At 48.0% G+C, this 18,293-nt stretch overlaps 1 protein-coding gene across 1 annotated transcript; it reads left to right on the forward strand.

Annotated features, from left to right (window-relative positions):
• The first annotated feature begins 5,928 nt into the window (after nt 1-5,928).
• Nucleotides 5,929-16,236, forward strand: adra1ab (adrenoceptor alpha 1Ab). The gene is made up of 4 exons (XM_062554809.1): nt 5,929-5,938; nt 12,089-12,895; nt 12,950-13,141; nt 15,716-16,236. Exons 1-4 carry the CDS (start codon nt 5,929-5,931, stop codon nt 16,234-16,236), a joined length of 1,530 nt encoding a protein of 509 aa, XP_062410793.1.
• Nucleotides 16,237-18,293: the final 2,057 nt, after the last annotated feature.

Raw genomic sequence — 18,293 nt, forward strand, 5'->3', positions numbered from 1 at the left:
ACGTAACTATTTTTTTACAGGACATTGGAAACATATTTTTGTGCAAATTTCATGTTTACTCTGTTGTACCCTTCAAATGAGGAAAAGTCATGAAACTTGAAGCAAAACAAGAAAAGTGAACCATATATTTTATGATGTTAAACATTGCTTGGGGTCAAATTCACCCCAAGGACAACATGAGGGGACAAGGCTTTATCCATGTGGGAATTTGCTCGATGTGACAGGAATGTTCACAGATAATCAAGTATCCGGTTCAGCATTCACAGCATTGTCTGATTTATCGGTGTTATCGAAATTACCATCACTGTGAATCACATCAGCTGCTCTCGAGCCAAACCACTGTCCCCTACCCATGATGCATTGCACACTGTTCTATCTTTCCCTGACACTTCATTAAGAGTGCTTGGAAGAAGGACAAGGTACAAGATCGTCTTGTGGCCGCGAGCCAGGTGACGGACTTCTGGCCCTCCGCATGGGGTAGATATCCACAAGAGAATACCTGGACTTCCACTGCATTTAAACCGCAAATAAGAGCAACGTGTGACGTTTGGCCCGGAGGAAAACGGAAAGGAAATGGAGCGCCGTTTCATTATTGATTAAACTCTGTCTGCTGCCTGAACTTTGCTGGCAGCTGCCTCTCGTTCTCCTGACCTGCTGGAGTAATTAGGTGTGCTGTAATCTGTCAGGCCAGGCTTGCCTTCCATGCAAATGCAGCTGCTCCTCACCTGGAGAGATAAGGGGAAATTGTTTGGGCTGTGGCGAGTGTCAGCCATGGTTCTCCTCGTGGCCATTAATTACTACCAGACACGAGAACTCCTCGGATGTGCCGTCTTGTTTCTCATTTTTTCGTGCCGCCGAAGGGTCTTTTCAAATGTCTTCCTGAAGAGAAGAAATAAGTCAGTTAAATTGTGACTGAACATTCACACCAAGCCTCCAGGCTTTTGCAACACAACATCTATCATTATGGTTATTTAACCAGATTGTATTAAGCTGTCAACATCATACAACACAACCTTTTGGAACAATGCTTGTGCTCATGACTGAGTTAGTAGCTTATGGTCATTCATTCATTTAGCAGGCACTTTTTAGAGCACTATTACAAGGGTCACTCACTCTCCGCTGAAGCAACTCAGGCTGCAACTTGCTCAAGGGCACAATGGTGGGCAAAAGTCGGGAACTGAACCCACAACTTTTCAGGTAACTGCACGCCAGCCCGGCTACTTAACCACTACACTACCACCACCCTACAGGCTACTGCACGCCAGCCCAGCTACTTAACCACTACACTACCACCACCCTACAGGCTACTGCACGCCAGCCCGGCCACTTAACCATTACCGCCACCAGCATCAAGTTGTTGGAGTAAAGTAAAGTAAATGCAGTTTATCCACCACTGAAATTTCAGAAATAAAGTTGATCCTCTAATTAGAGCTTCTACACCTCTATCCACATTCACAATCACAATATGTACAGTCATCCACATTCTATGAACCATTTAATACCATTGGTATTGTTAATATCAACATTACCATCACCAAAACTGTTCTGAATGCCTTTTTTAAAAATCTGATACCGTATGGCACAGTTATCATGATCCAAAAATGTCCGCAACACTGATATTTGCTCCCGTTTAAAGAGACCCTATGCAACTTTTTCATAGTCATAAAATCACTCAGAAATCGTTGTTTTGCTTGACTGACCAGTTTCCCTATCCGCTATTGCAAACTTGCAGTTTCTGCAGGAGACGATCGCTCCTTGTTTACATCTGGAAGTCTGAGACGCGTAAGGAACAAGAAGAACCACGCTTGCAATTTATATATTTATGTATAGCCTATAATGTATGTATAATGTATAAATATACACGCTAAAGCTATTGGGGAAGCGCTGCAGAGAAATATGCAAGCATAAATCGAGCGAAAACAAAAAACGAAACCGAAACCAGAGATGAAATCGCCTATCCTGCATAGTTCCTCTTTAATGTTAAAAACAAGCAATGTTTCAAAATCAAAGCAAATATCAGTATTGCGGGCATTATATTCCTTTTTGAAGCTACTCTCCATTTGTCCTGCGCCTGCAAGGTGGGATGTGCACACAGCTACTCTTCTTGAACGGTTACCATCACATAGTTCACCCACTCCTTGTTTTATCACTACACCCCTGACCATCATGCAGTGCTGGACAGGATGGGTCATGGAGAGATGCCCAGGAACTGAGAAGAGCTTTTATATCCCTGGATCTTGAGCTCTGTCCATTTCAAATTTGTGTCCTTGAGGACATATGCCCACAGGACCCACAGTGTGCCTGTCTGTCTGTCTATCTGTCTGCCTGCCAGTGTGCCTGTCTGTCTGTCATCATGGATTTTGATATGCCTGTCTGTTTCTAGGACTTTCCGTCTGTCTTCATGGAAGTCTGTCTGTCTGTCTGTCTGATGGGATGTGCTTCAGAGCAGTCCGTCTGTCCGTCAATACTGTGTGGCGTCTGTCTGTTAAGATGTCTTTCTGTCTTTCTCATTCTTTTGTATGTCCTGCGGGCCTATCTGATCTGTGAGGTCTGTCTTCAGGCGCCTCTGTGTCTGTGGCGGTCCGTGGGTTGCTGAAGTCTTCTTTTCTAAGTGCAGGCCTTGAGCTAATAGAGTCTTCGCTCTGATGAACATCAAATGAAAAATCAAAACAGATCACCCTTCATTCTACTCATCTTGCCACAATCTCATTACTGTTGTTCACTGTGTGCCTTCCTCCATTCACAAACCTGAATTTGCATTTGAAACCGTGAGGACTTCTCTCTGGTACAGCCCCTCCTATAGGCTCTACTGGCCGCGCACCAAAGCAAGCATTCAGCGCCTCACTCTGATTGTCATCCTTGGTACAATAGTTGTTTTGACTCTGGAACTCAACCAAGACAGCCTTCAGCCGTTCTCTTTTCTTCCTCTTCAGTGCGAGGGGCCTTGCGCATTAATATTCCGCGCACGGCGGCGCTAGCCTGTGCACTTGTTGCTAATAACTGTGGCAGCGCGGACCGGAGCCGAGCAGTTCAGACGCAGTTCAGATTCGGCAGATGACGCGAGCGGAGAGTCAAGCGCCAAAGCAGCAGTCAGTTGGCAGCACTCAAACTCGCCTTTATTTCCTTCTCGCCGGCGCTTTCACTGCGTTCGCTCCGGATGTATCCAGCCGGAGCGCTCTGCTTCCTGTCTCTCTGTAGCCGGCTCGCTTTCTGTCCCACTTATCGTGTCTGTCTGAAGAGCCACTGTTAGTGCCATTTCTACAGCTGCTGTCACTGTCATGTCAAACTGTCTCTACTTACACTACTTCTCTGAGGCATATATTTTGTGAAATAATTCCAATCCCCACAACCTGACAGATTTGTCTTGTAGATTCAACATGATATATGATGATATGTATGTATACTGAAAATGCTTTCACCTTGCCATGAACTTACTTTGAATCAAGAATAAAAAAAGGAGAGTAAGATTCAGTCTGGGTTCACCATGTGACAAACAGCATGGGCACAATGCTATGCAGTAAAACATCTGTTGCAGCCTAGATGTAATGGGCAATGTTTGGCATTTCAAGTGCCAGGTGTTTTCAGACACCTGGCTATTCACTGGACAAATAGCTCCTGTGTTCCACAAAACAAATCCAAACGAATGACAAGGAAAGGCGGAAATAAAAGAGAGAAACGTTTTTTCCGGACGTAGGTGATGAGGTGAGGTGAGGCTTTGACAAACAGTACTGAATAAGAGGCAGAAGCCGCCGCTGTGTAGCGTTTGGCATTCTGGCCGTGACCTTCTCATTCAGTCGGAGGTCAGTCTGGGGCAAGCCATTAACACTATAGGTGGCCTGACCATTCAGAGTCAGCGGGGACTGAAGAGGAAGAGATGTCGTTGGCAGCGCAGCACTTTCACAGGCTCTCCACATGGAGGACGACAACGACAACAACAACCCCACTGCCTAGATGGGAGACCCAGTGCTACTGACCAACTCAGAGGCTCTCAAGACCAAGGAGGGAGGAGGGGAAGTCTGTGCATGGGAGCATTACTGAAAGGCTTTATGACGCTGGAGAAAAAAAGAAAAATCAGCAGGAGAAGGCTACATGACGCTAGCCTGATTACCATCGACTTTCAAAGGCTCTGCGAGACTTTAGTCTGACCAACAGCCTGTGCTAACACGGTTTCTTGCCAGCGCTGGTTGACCCGCCTCCTTTAAGTGCCTCGATTTGCTACTGGTAGATGTCAGAAAGCGGATTGCCGAGTTTAAACCAATAACAACACTCTTTCTGCTGCCTTGAACACGCCTCTACCCAGAGCCGTTGGAGCTGCTCAAAGTTGATTGGTTCTCGACCAAAGGGGGCAGTTCCGCAGATTTCGGGAACTCAGAAATCCTTCTCAATGAGCAGTTGACCAGACCAGCAGCAAAAGCCTGAAGGCGTTGCGTCACTGGGAGGGCGTGCCAGGCTAACATGACGCGGAAGAAAGAGGAAAGGCGTCGTCATGTTGACCGGCACCGTCAGGACCGTGTTCTCTCTTCAGGCTAGTCCTGTGGTTGGTCTGGAAGGCTGGTCGTCCATGGACCCTTAGGAGAGCTATGAGGAGAACAGACTGATAGGCTATGAAGGCGCAAACGCAAAAAGACTTTTGTCTGACTGAGAGGGTCAACTTTCACTCAAGGGTGCGTAACACACAAGACAGTACAATGCTGCTCACAATCTCTCCTCCAAACACCTCAGGCGTCTTGGTTGTGACCCCCCACCCCCCCCAAACAAACAAACAAACAAACATGTTGTTTGCACCACGCCTGATGTGAATCAGAAATCTATACAGATGAGAAGATGTCTGCAGCATGACTCAGAGAACACAACACTCTCAATCATCACTATGCAATGTGCTGGCTTAGCCTGATGTACTAAAAAAGAGGCAGAATGTCATAGGCATGGTATGTCAATATGCCAGTATATGACAGCAATATATTAACATTTATTTATGATCATAAAAGAAACAATCTGAAACAATCTGATTCTCATGCAGAAAAAAAGGGGTGGGGTGGGGGGGAGTGGGAGAGTGTGAAACAGAGAGTGTGTGTATGTTTGTGTGCATGAGAGTAAGCGCTACAGTATGTGCAAGCTAGGTAAAGTCCCGGCCCGAGACGGTTTCTTTGCAGATGTCTTTCACAATTTCGTCAAATATTATGGACCATTAACCAGACACAAACGCTCACAGAGGGGGGAGAAACATATTTCCCGCAGCTACCCGGACCCCTGGCATCGTCGTGGTGGCGTACTCTTCAACGCGACCGATTCCGAAAGATAATAGCACTCTGTGGACACCGGGTAAGGCAGAGAAAACTTCATAAGTCCACAAAGGCTGTATACGTCGTTATGCGGTAACGTTAGCGTGTCAAATACCGTCATTCAGTCTGGACATGCAAATTCTATTTCTCTGGTAGTCTAAAAAACTGCAGCAACAGGCACGCTAAGGTCGGAATATAAATGGCATGACTGGCCGACATAAAATACAGTGATTAAACTGACATGCCTCTAGCGAAGTAGCAAAATGAAATAGTTCTATTTTGTTTACCCTACTCTTGTCAGAAAAAAACAGTAATAACCCTGTCGTGCCTCTGAAACGAGATGATTGGATTTATATCCGATACCTTTGCGCAGACATAATTGAACAACTCGTTCAGTGGGGTAAGTTATTTTTATGTGCCAGAGTAGACTACTATGTACTACTAAGCTACTATGTAACTTGTTGGCATAATGCTAAGCATTTTATTTGCAGTTACTAGATAGCTATAGCATATACTTAAGTGGCTGTAAAGAAATATTCATTTAAAAAAATGAATCCGTGTCTCCTGTTATAGGCTGCATATTAGTTATCTACCGAAAGTCGACTGAACTTGCATGCCTATGTGCAAATAGCAGTCTGTCGCGTAAATGGTGTCAGGTAAAACCAATATGTGAATCTTATCTGGTAGTCAATGACAGTATCCCACCTTAGATGGTGTTTTTAAATATGTCAGCAATTTGTTTCATGTAGGCCACTGTAACCAAAGATAATCCAAATTGATTGCGCAGGCGACGATAAAAAGAAAACAATTAAATGAAATAATTTGGTAGTTTCTGGAAAAATGATTATTTTCTAAATTCCCATTGTCTCCATGAAGATAATGTAGAATCCCTGCACCATTATAGCATATGGACAGTTAGACCTCTGTAGATCTGTAAACAGGTGCCAGACGGAAGGTGTTAAGACTGAAAGACATGAAATACACTTAATAGTTTATTGTCATATCCTCATGGGAGGCCTACACAGCATCAGTTTTAGCTCCCTTTGAGAACTAATATTTGTGTATGCATTTAGTAAACAGGCCTATTTGTAAAGCAGCATGGAGTATAATTCATGAGCCTTGATGTTATTAGTGGCAGCCACCCGCCTGCTATGTGCCTGTAGCCCCGGTGGAGGGACGTGAGGATCCGCTGATTGTCGAGCTCACTCCGCATTTGTTGGAATCCATTTGTGATTTTAAATTTTCTGCATCATTTCACTTCAATCAGCATTCGGGCTGAATGAGTGTTGCTCAGTCATGACAGAACGTGCTTCCGTATAAAAATGTAATTTGCTGAAGACGCGAGCGAGCGCGCGCGCGCGCACGCGCACACACACACACACACACACACACACACACACACACACACACACACATTCCCATGCATGAAGTCATGAACTATCTGTGGCATGTACTGAGCATTGAGCTGACTCATCAATGTTTTTGCTTCAGGTCTTGCCCATGCTGTGAAATAATGTCATTGATTTTGCATTGGTTCTACAGTAGTTATTTGATAAGTTTTACCTGGTTATTAAATTAGCTCTAATTAGAGCTTTAGACCGTGCACTTTGCCCATTAAACAAATGAAAGCCTCCAAAGTCTGTACCATTAGTTAATGGTGAATATACATTCGTTATTGAATAGTAATTAATTGAATTTTGTAATATGCTGTGACATGACATCCGACATGTTGTGACTCTCAGGATTGAAGCATGTCATCAATGCCAGTACCCTGGTTTGGCATTTCAATTTCAATTCAATTCAATTTTATTTATAGAGCGCCAAAACATTACACATGTCTCAAGGCGCTTCACAGAACGTCAAACCTTCAAAGAGAGCCCATGAGCAACAGGGGCAAGGAAAAACTCCCTAGAATTGGAGATATATATAGGAAGAAACCTCAGACAGATCCACGACTCAAGGGCCCAACCCATCTGCCTAGGGTCAGTTAAGTAGAGTAAAGTCATTAGTAGAGTAAAGTCCGGTACCCTGGTTTGGCATATCCTCATGCTATAGTACCTGGTCTATCATCAACTCTCTCAGCACTGAAATGCAAGGCAGAGCTATTTGTTTGCACAAAATAATTAAAAATGAAACAATTTGGTGCAAGATAACAGTGGAATATAGAGAGAGGGAAGTAGAGTTGAGCTTCTCCTTGTATTCTCTGGGCTAATCCTCCATCAGCAGTAGCACACCCCCCTGTGTCTTCAGTTGTTTGCTCAGCTTGAATAGAAACACCCACGCCAGAACGCTTACAAGCATCTGAGGCTCACACACATCTGGAGCGCCTACTGTTACTGTATGCAGCTGTGTGTGTGTGTGTGTGTGTGTGTGTGTGTGTGTGTGAGTGGGGATAACCAGGGACACACATCCTGAATATACTGAGAAGAAAAAAGACTAATGGGACAGAAGCATGTAGGCTCCACTCCAGTACTGTGCAGCATGTGTGAAGCATGTAGGCTCCAGTACTGTGTGTGTGAAGCATGTAGGCTCCAGTGTGTGTGTGAAGCATGTAGGCTCCAGTACTGTGTGTGTGAAGCATGTAGGCTCCAGTGTGTGTGTGAAGCATGTAGGCTCCAGTGTGTATGTGTGAAGCATGTAGGCTCCAGTGTGTGTGTGAAGCATGTAGGCTCCAGTGTGTGTGTGAAGCATGTAGGCTCCAGTGTGTGTGTGTGTGAAGCATGTAGGCTCCAGTGTGTGTGTGAAGCATGTAGGCTCCAGTGTGTGTGTGAAGCATGTAGGCTCCAGTGTGTGTGTGTGAAGCATGTAGGCTCCAGTGTGTGTGTGTGAAGCATGTAGGCTCCAGTGTGTGTGTGAAGCATGTAGGCTCCAGTGTGTATGTGTGAAGCATGTAGGCTCCAGTGTGTGTGTGAAGCATGTAGGCTCCAGTGTGTGTGTGAAGCATGTAGGCTCCAGTGTGTGTGTGTTAAACATGTAGGCTCCAGTGTGTGTGCATCCAGCACTGCAGACCTACGAGGAGGACCCAATTAGTGTGTTCCCAGTTCTCGTGTCATCTTTCCTGATTGGGCAGCATGTTGAGAGTGAAAACCGCTTTCCTGCTCCCTCAGGCAGGCCCACAACATGGGGCTTGACTTGGTATACTGAGCCTAATATGTGGGAGTCACATCATGCCAGGTGTGTGTGTGTGTGTGTGTGTTTGTCTGTCTGTGTGTGTGTCTCTCTCTCTCTCTCTCTCTCTCTCTCTCTGTGTGTGTGTGTGTGTGTGTGTTTGTCTGTCTGTCTGTCTGTGTGTCTGAAATAAGATGTGCTGTGCCCCCCTGAGTCTGTCTCCCAACTCTCAGATGGATGCTGAAGGCGGAAGTCACTTCATAACATAGTTTTTAAGATGGAACACGGCTGAGGTTTGAGAGAGAGAGAGAGAGAGAGAGAGAGAGAGGGAGGGAGAGAGAGAGAGAATATGGGTAAAGATTTGCATAATGTGGTATTCAGTATGTGAAGGAAAAGCGAAGAAACAGAATTAAAATGTACTGTTGATGAACCTTCAGTGAGCTTACAGACTGCATGCCAACTGCCAAGCCTCCAGCATTTCTACAGGGCAGAGAAGTATGTGTGTGTGTGTGTGTGTGTGTGTGTGTGTGTGTGTGTGTGTGTGTGTGTGTGTGTGTGTGTGTGTAGTGGGAGATAGAGGATAATCTCCTGCAGCTTTCTGTCCAGTGTAAGCGTCCAGTGTAATGAGCTGAAACTTAGCAGTGAGTGGATGCTGGAGTGCTGTTCTGTGCAGAAGTCCATTCGGGTTCTGACAGATGTGAATGTCACGGAACTGATGCCGCCGGCTACACAGGCGATGGACTGCGTTCTAGAACAGAACTCTGCGGAGATGAGAGGAGAAGTTCAGAGGGAGAAAGAGAGAGGCTAGCCAGTAGCCACCATGCATTTTTTTCTCCTTTCTTTTTTTCTCCATTGTGTGTTAGTGTGTGTGTGTGTGTGTGTGTTGGGGAGGGGGTGGAGTGTGCGAGTGAGTGTGAGTGTGTGTGTGTGTGTGTGTGTGTGTGTGTGTGTGTGTGTACGTGTCCTAATGTTCAATTATTATCCATGGACAGTTGTTGCTAAATTATTTTTTTGAAGTATATTTTTGGCCTTTTATGCCTTTAATGATAGTGACAGGAAGCAAATGGGAGAGAGAGCAGGGGTGGGATCCAGAAAGGACCATGGGGCAGGAATCGAACCCGGTTCGCCAGCATACAGTACAGTGCAGGTGCCCTAGCGAGTTGTGCCATAGCTGGGGCCCAATTGCTCTTTCTTTTGATGTATTCACTCCTCTGGCAACATTGTAACAGTCAAGCTCATTGAATTGATAGAGGGAGTCAGGGAGAGAAGGACAGAGAGAGGGAGAGAAGGACAGAGAGAGGGAGAGATAGAGAAAGAGATGGTGAGCAAATTGAACACTCTGATCCTGACTACAGAACATTACTTGAAAAATCCTAACAAATCTGAACTGGCTCCAACCTGATGAAGACTCTTGACCAGAGGTACACATCCCGGGTCCAGAGAGTAAAAGTCCTGCCACATGTTCTTTCTACCCATGACCTCAACAGGGGTGACATCACTAAGTATCTGATCTACCTGGCTGCTAATCAAGATGAGCTGCTTTACTAAATGGTTTGATCAAATACTTGGCAGGACTTTTACTTTCTGAACTCGGCATGTTCATCTTTGCTCAAGATCGAAGTCCAGCGAGGAGAGTTAAACATGACGGAAATGACCCTATCTCTTCATTAGCCTCTATTGGACTGTGTGCAGCAGGCAGAGTTGAACATGACGGAAATGACCCGCTCTCTGGGACTTTGTGCAGCGAGGAGAGTTGAACATGACGGAAATGACCAGCTCTCTTCATTAGCCTCTATTGGACTGTGTGCAGCGAGGAGAGTTAAACATGACGGAAATGACCCGCTCTCTTCATTAGCCTCTATTCACTCATTCCCAGATTGACACGAAATCATCATGGTTGATTGGCTGCAGCAGTGCTGAACTACCTTCCAAATTTCAGAGCGTCCTGCCCATTTTGAAAACCTTTTTCAGAAATGTGAAATGGGTGGAGTTATGGGGTGAAGTTACACTTTAAACATGACGGAAATGACCCGCTCTTCATCAGCCTCTATTCATGCTTTGCAGTCATGATGTGACTACCATGGATACCTGGCGAGCAAGAAACGCTGCCAGTGAATGGAAGCTTGATAAGTAGTTAAAAAAAAAAAACATATCAGTATCCTGTATCTGGCATGTTGTTTTCACCTCAAAACACCAACTTTTGTATAGTAAAACTAGCGACATCCTGGCAAGATCCTTGATTCGTTTACTGGGTTTCGTTGCTGGAGAATGATGTTCTTGATTGGACTGTGTGCAGTGCAGGCATTTCTCATTGTATTACAATGAACGCCCCTGACCCCATGAAGCCTGTTATGAACAGACTACTGTATGTGGTTGAAAGGTGGGATTGATCTCTTGGTACAAACGGATGTCTGTCGTTGATTGAAATCCAGGTGGTGTGTTTAATGTGTTGTTACAAATGGATTCCTGTGTTTGAAATCAGGGTGGTGTGTGCTTAAGGTGGTGTTGTAAAAGAACAGGAAAGATCTGGCTCTCCGGCCATCACACTGAAAAGTAATTAGTTCCATGTTCTCACTGGTTGCATTTGTAATTCTGAAAGTCATTTTCCAGGCTGTTGACTCTTGGTTTTAGTCATTAGCTCTTAGATTGAAAGAAGACCAATACAACACACACACACACACACACTCTCTCTCTCTCTCTCTCTCTCTCTCTAGGTGTGATTTCTTGTCAAGGCTGCTCTGAATTCATCATTTTTCTCTAAATGAATCAAGGACCTTATGTGTTCTACTTGCATTGGCGAATATTAATGGCTGGATGCAGTTAGGTCTCTCATCCTTTTTGCATAATTGTGTCTAATTTGATCTGAACAGAAACATTCCTGTCTGAAGAAGGACACCCGTGGACTCCATGGGCTGTTGGTGTGGAGAGGGGGCCGAGAAGAGACCGCAGGATACCAGAAGCCCTCAGCAGACGGCTGCTGCAGCTCCTGTCTTTTTTTTCACATGGCAGTGATCTCCATCAGGAGGCGCTAGAGAGCACTAGCGATCGCACCAGGCTGCAGAGAGCAGTCATCCCCACCAGGGGCCACTAGTGAGTAACAATCCCACCAGGTTGCAGATAGCTGTCATTACCACCACGAGGCGCTATAGAGCAGCGCTCCCCATAAGGCCGTATATCGTGATCCCCACCCCCAGGGGGTGCTAGAGAGCAGCGATCCCCACAAGGCTGCAGTGTGCGGTCCCCACCCCCAGGGTGTGCTAGAGAGCAGCGATCCCCACAAGGCTGCAGTGTGCGGTCCCCACCCCCAGGGGGTGCTATAGAGCAGCGATCCCCCACAAGGCTGCAGTGCGCGGTCCCCACCCCCAGGGGGTGCTATAGAGCAGCGCTCCCCATAAGGCTGCAGTGTGCGGTCCCCACCCCCACGAGGCGCTATAGAGCAGCGCTCCCCATAAGGCCGTATATCGTGATCCCCACCCCCAGGGGGTGCTATAGAGCAGCGATCCCCCACAAGGCAGCAGTGCGCGGTCCCCACCCCCAGGGGGTGCTATAGAGCAGCGATCCCCCACAAGGCTGCAGTGCGCGGTCCCCACCCCCAGGGGGTGCTATAGAGCAGCGATCCCCACAAGGCTGCAGTGCACGGTCCCCACCCCCAGGGGGTGCTAGCGAGCAGCGACCCCTATACCTTTCCCCATCTCCAGGAGCGGTGGCCTTCCCCTCCTGTGGCTGCGTCCAGCGCTGCGTCCTCTCCTCTGAGATGGTCCCCGCCGACGCCAACTCCAGCGCGACGCCGCCGCAGTCCGAGCTGTGCCCCAACTGCAGCCTGGCGTGGCCTGGCCTGGCGTCGGTGCCCGTGGGCAAGGCGGTGGCGCTGGGCCTGGTGCTGCTGGTGTTCGTGGTGTGCGGCGTGCTGGGCAACGTGCTGGTCATCCTGGCCGTGGTGTGCCACCGGCACCTGCGCACGGTCACGCACTACTTCATCGTGAACCTGGCGGTGGCCGACCTGCTGCTGAGCGCGGCCGTGCTGCCCTTCTCGCTGGCGCTGGAGCTGCGCGGCCGCTGGACGTTCGGCCGGCCGCTGTGCGTGGCGTGGACGTCGCTGGACGTGCTCTGCTGCACGGCGTCCATCCTCTCGCTGTGCGCCATCTCCGTCGACCGCTTCCTGGCCGTCAGCCGGCCGCTGCAGTACCCGGCGCTGGTGACCGGCCGGCGGGGGCTGGTCGCCGTGGCGATCCTCTGGACGCTGGCGGCCGCCATCTCGGTGGGGCCGCTGCTGGGCTGGCGCCAGCCGACGCCCGAGGACGAGTCGGTGTGCCGGGTCAACGAGGAGCCGGGCTACGCCGTGTTCTCGGCCGTGGGCTCCTTCTACGCGCCGCTGGCCGTCATCCTGGTCATGTACTGCCGCGTGTACGTGGTCGCCCGGCGACACTCCCGCTCGCGAACGCGCTCCCACTCGCTCAGGGACGGAGAAACCACCTCGCTACGGATACACTGCGGGAACGCCCAGAGTGGAGGAGGAGGAGGAGGAGGAGGAGGAGGGGGAGGAGGAGGTGGAGGAGAAGGAGAAGGAGGAGGAGGAGGAGGAGGAGGAGGAGTGGAGGAGGCGCAGGAGGCCGGGGTGGTGAAGAGTGGTAGGAGGAGTCTGCTCCGTCTGCTGAGGTTCTCACGGGAGCAGCGAGCGGCCAAGACACTGGGGATGGTGGTGGGGTGCTTCATCCTCTGCTGGCTACCCTTCTTCCTGGTGCTGCCCATAGGTGAGTGTGTGTGTGTGTGTGTGTGTGTGTGTGTGTGTATGTGTGTATGTGTGTGTGTGTGTGTGTGTGTGTGTGTGTGTGTGTGTGTGTGTGTGTGTGTGCATGTGTGTGTGTGTGTGTGTGTGTGTGTGTGTGTGTGTGTGTGTGAATACTAGCCGATGCTCTTGTTCGGCTATGTTCATCCATTCATAAGAGAGAGAGAAAGAGGAGGAGAAGGAGGAGAAGAGAGAATAGTGGAGGGGATGAGGAGAGAAGAGAGAAAGGCAGAGGTGGAGGAGGAGATCGAAAGATAGAGAGAGAGGAGAGTGAGGAGAAGAGAGAAAGGAGTGAGCTAGAGAAGATAGCGAGAGATGAGAGATACATCAACTCTCAGCAGTTGACACATGAAGTGAGAGTGTTTTCACATCAGCACCAGTCAACAAGGTCTGATAGCATCGTTCCCCATCACTGATCACTGTGTTCCATACTGAGAAATCTCATCGAAAGTGCACTGGGCTGGGACAATGCCCTGCCAGATTGCATGCACTCCAAAGAGAGAGCAAGAAAGAGATGGAGAGAGAGAGAGAGAGAGAGAGAGAGAGAGAGAGAGAGAGAGAGAGAGAGAGAGAGAGAGAGAGAGATATCAATAGATGGTGAGAAAGAGTGGGGGAGAGAGAGAGAGACGGAGGAAGAGAGATATCGATAGATGGTGAGAAAGAGACGGGGGAGAGAGAGAGACGGAGGAAGAGAGATATCGATAGATAGTGAGAAAGAGAGGGGAGAGAGAGAGAGAGACGGAGGAAGAGAGATATCGATAGATGGTGAGAAAGAGAGAGGAGAGAGAGAGTTGCGGTCAAGAGGTGGAGAAGGGTGGAGTGATAGATTGTGAGAGAGAAATGAAGAGAGTGATAATGGGATAGAGAGATGAAGAAGAAGCGTACAATGAGAGAGTACATTTTCACTTGCTGGTATTTGTTCCCCCAGCTTCAGTGGCCCTTAGCAAACATGCCCCCCTCACATACTGGTGGTCAGACTGCACATTAGTTCTGTGTGGGTGTGGTGTGAACAGAGACCTACTACATTAAATCATGAGAGTCATGAGAGAAATATCATCTGACCATGTACGGTGAAAGTCAGAGAGGACGTTTTATAAAGTCATTTATAAACTTGGCCTCACACTGATGTTGCTCTGGATCAGGGCAGGGCTTCCAGAAACTTCTTAACACTTTATTTTTCTTGAGTTATAACTTAAACATTTTTTTGTGTTTATGATTTTCTGAATTTATTAGCAGACACTTTTGTTCAAAACAACGTACATTATATTTTACTGTAACCAGGGACCAAACAAAACACACTAGAGAGGTAGCTCACCCCAATCTTCAGTATTCCCATAGAAATTCTACACAAAGTTTTGATTTTGTTTGGGGACAAGCTGCCCCTTTGTTTTCCCCAGTTTTTTGGAGCCTGGGCTGCTTACAGAGATGTTTTTTTTACAGTGTAGTTGTGGAATGGGAACCTAGCGGTTGTGAAGGGATGGTTACAAAATGCGTTTTGAGTGTTTTGAGCTGAACTTTTCTTGGACACTCCTGTTTAAATTTTCTTTCTGTCACTCGCTATTTTGAACGTTTGATATGACGCAGGACAGTGTTTTATGCAAGTTAAAAGAAACAAAACCATATTAATACCATATTACCTGCCCCCTTGTATGAACCTCATAGCTGAAGAAATTCAGCAAAATCAATGTATAAGCCACGGTTAATAATAGTTGAGAAATGACGGTATCCATCGGCCCACTAGACAGCACTGGTGTGTTGCGGCAGGCTCCTAGCATTTACATCCCCACCGGAGAGGTGCAGGGCAAATGGAACTAGAACTCAAAACAGAATGAAATGCCCGCACTCTGCTAAAAACTCCCACACATTTATTACGTGTTGCAGCATTTTGACCCGGGTCGAACAAAAGTATGGGAGTTTTTTAGCAGAGTGCGGGCGTTTCATTCTGTTTGGCAGCAGCCGCAGGCTCCTTACCTGCCCTTCAGGCTGAGACGAGACGAGACGAGACGAGAGAAGGTGAGTGGAGCCTCAGATGTCCTCGTGCTCCGGCCCCCCAATGACACTAAGATGAATAGGAGCTGTTGTGTGTGTGAGGAGCGTGTGTGTGTGTGTGTGTGTGAGATGGGATTGGGGGCCAGGCCTGATGGAGTGTTTTCTGCAGCTGTAATGGAGTGTGTGGCAGGTGTGATGGAGGATGAGAGGAGTGATAGTGATGTAATATGCGCTAGGCCTTTCTCAGGGTGACATGAGGACGAATGATGCAAATTGTGACCACCTGTGTGTGTGTGTGTGTGTGTGTGTGTGTGTGTGTGTGTGTGTGTGTGTCTGTCTGTGCATGTGTGTGTGTGTGTGTGTGTGTGTGTGTGTGTGTGTGTGTGTGTGTGTGTGTATGTGAGACCGTGTGCGTGTGTTTACAAGTGAATATGTGCTGTTCTCCTCCTCCCCAGGCTCCAATGTGTGTGTGTGTGTGTATGTGAGACCATGTGTGTGTGTGTGTGTGTTTCTAAGTGAGTATGCGATGCTCTCTCCTCCTCCTCCCCAGGCTCCATGTTTCCCTCCTACCACCCGTCGGAGACGGTGTTCAAGGTGACCTTCTGGCTGGGCTACTTCAACAGCTGCCTCAACCCCTTCATCTACCCGTGCACGTGCCAGGAGTTCAAGCGGGCGTTCCTCAGCGTCCTGCGCGCCCAGTGCCTGTGCCCGGCCGCCGCCCACCCCCCCGGCAGGCGGCACAAGTGCCCCCGACTCTCGTCCTCCTCCGCTCCCTGCCCGACCCCTCCGCCCCAGACCCCCGACACGCTACCCGCCGAAGGTGCCCGCCACCCCCACCCCTCCACCACCACCATCGCCACCGCCCTGCCCTTGACCACGCATGGCGCCCCTGCTGGCGCGGCTCTGGTCCGCCGCTCGGCGTCCCCGCTGAAGGTGTGCTGTTTCGGGGTGAGAGAGAGCCTCTCGGGGCCCTGCTCTCCGACTGGTCCTGCTCCCGCCCCACCGCCCCTCTCCTCCAAGCCCAGGACCCTGCAGCTCTCCCTGGGCAAGAGTCGGGGTCAGGCCCTCTGACTGCCTACAAGCAGGCACACGGATACAAAGACCCGTAACACCAGTAACTGCCCCCATCTGCACCACCCACATTGCACCAGGAACTGCCCCCATCTGCAGGCACACTGCACCAGTAACTGCCCCCATCTCTGCAGGCACACTGCACCAGTAACTGCCCCCTCTGCAGGCACACTGCACCAGTAACTGCCATCTCTGCAGGCACATTGCACCAGGAACTGCCCCCTCTGCAGGCACATTGCACCAGTAACTGCCCCCATCTCTGCAGGCACACTGCACCAGGAACTGCCCCCATCTGCACCACCCACATTGCAGTAGCACTCTCCAGCCTGCTCACAGCAGCAGGGTCTGTTTTTATGACTGTGGTATGGATCTGTTTCTAAATCTCATAAATGTTTTCCCTACGTGTCAATGGTTTGCAATATTTCAATCTCATTTGACAAGCTACTGCTATTGCTCTTTCTGTTCCTCAACAGTCATGCTTAGAATTCAACACTGAACTGAACCAACACTATCTGCGTGCCCACCACAAAATAATCTAACCCCCCCCCCCAACAAACACACACACACACACACCAGAGATGGGGGACTCGAGTCTAGTGACTTGACTCGAGTCAGACTTAAGTCGCCAGATTGAGGACTTGTGACTTGCTTGATCAACTGTGAGAAAAGACTTGACTTGACTTGGACTTGCTACTCATGACTTGAGACTTGACTTAGACTTGCATGCAATGACTCGACAAGTCATGCTGTCTTGGTTAATTGGTGAATAATAATAATAAAAACTATTTTCGATTGGATATTTCCTGTTGCATGTGGGCGAACCTGGCAACCTCTCTACTAGGTGCTAGGTGACGCGCCCGCCATCTACAGTAGCCTAGAGCGGTCGGGGTTAAGAAGATGGAAGCTGTTACCAGTTTCCAAAATCATAACATTTGGATTTAAAGACTATTCAACTCAACAAAAGAAACGAAAAGAAACGCAAAGTGTGCAGCGCAAAAATATCCGACACACCCAGCACCACGTCAAATTGTATCCGCCATTTCCGACTACACAAAGAAAAGTAAGAAATGTCTCTAGCTAATTTCACATTATGTTTTTAATCTAACGTTAGCTAGCAGCTAACATCCCATCTCCATCAGTCAAACGTGACAAGAGCTTGCTGTTTGCATCACATTAAGTTTTATCATGTTGACTTAGTTTCACATTGATCCCGCCTATCAAATAACAGACAATTTGACTGAAATACGGTATCTGAAAATCACTGCGTAAACCTCCTCCAAGCGAACAGATCACCTCCTCTTGCATCCATCCATAACTTTTTGAGTTATCTTGCGAACAGACATATACAGACAACCCAACAAACCCCGATAAAAAACATTGGTGGAGATAAAAACTTCGAAACGGTCTTTGTCCCGACGCACATAATTGTCGACATTCTCGATAATGTCGAGGGGAAGCTGAGACAAATCATGCATGACTGCAAGTAGGCGACTTCTTTGCGTTTGGATGAGAGTAGGCTATGTGATGGATGTTACATCACATCTGTACCCTCACCATGGGCGTTAGAACATTTCTACACATTCTTAAAAATGGAGTGGGAGCATACAGTAAATGCATTGAATATGAGGCTATGTTGCACTAACTGGTTTTCAGTTTTGTGCTATCATTGAATGGTGATTTATGTGAGCCCTTTGCACTGAAATTAATACTTTTCACTCATGTGGCTGTAAAATACTTGTATTTGTCGTTAGGGAATGTATAGGCCTATTAAAAATGCATTTGAGCATGAAATGTATATACTGTATGTTATAGGCTACATTTAATTCTTATTCAGAATTATTTTGTAGCTTCTCTCATGTCAGATCTGCAAAAGTGCGCAGCCACATTTGGCCCTCTGATGGTGATGATAAAAATTGTGGCCCTCTTAGTCATGCAAGTTGCCCATCCCTGGTCTACCACATCAATGTAGCTGTTAGTTTGTTAGCGCTAGCTGCTTTAATTTTTGTTAAATCATAAAGTATAACAGCCAAACAACATGCACAAACCCTATTACTGTA

The sequence above is a fragment of the Sardina pilchardus genome, chromosome 14, assembly GCF_963854185.1.
Source record: "Sardina pilchardus chromosome 14, fSarPil1.1, whole genome shotgun sequence".
Taxonomy (NCBI): domain Eukaryota; kingdom Metazoa; phylum Chordata; class Actinopteri; order Clupeiformes; family Clupeidae; genus Sardina; species Sardina pilchardus.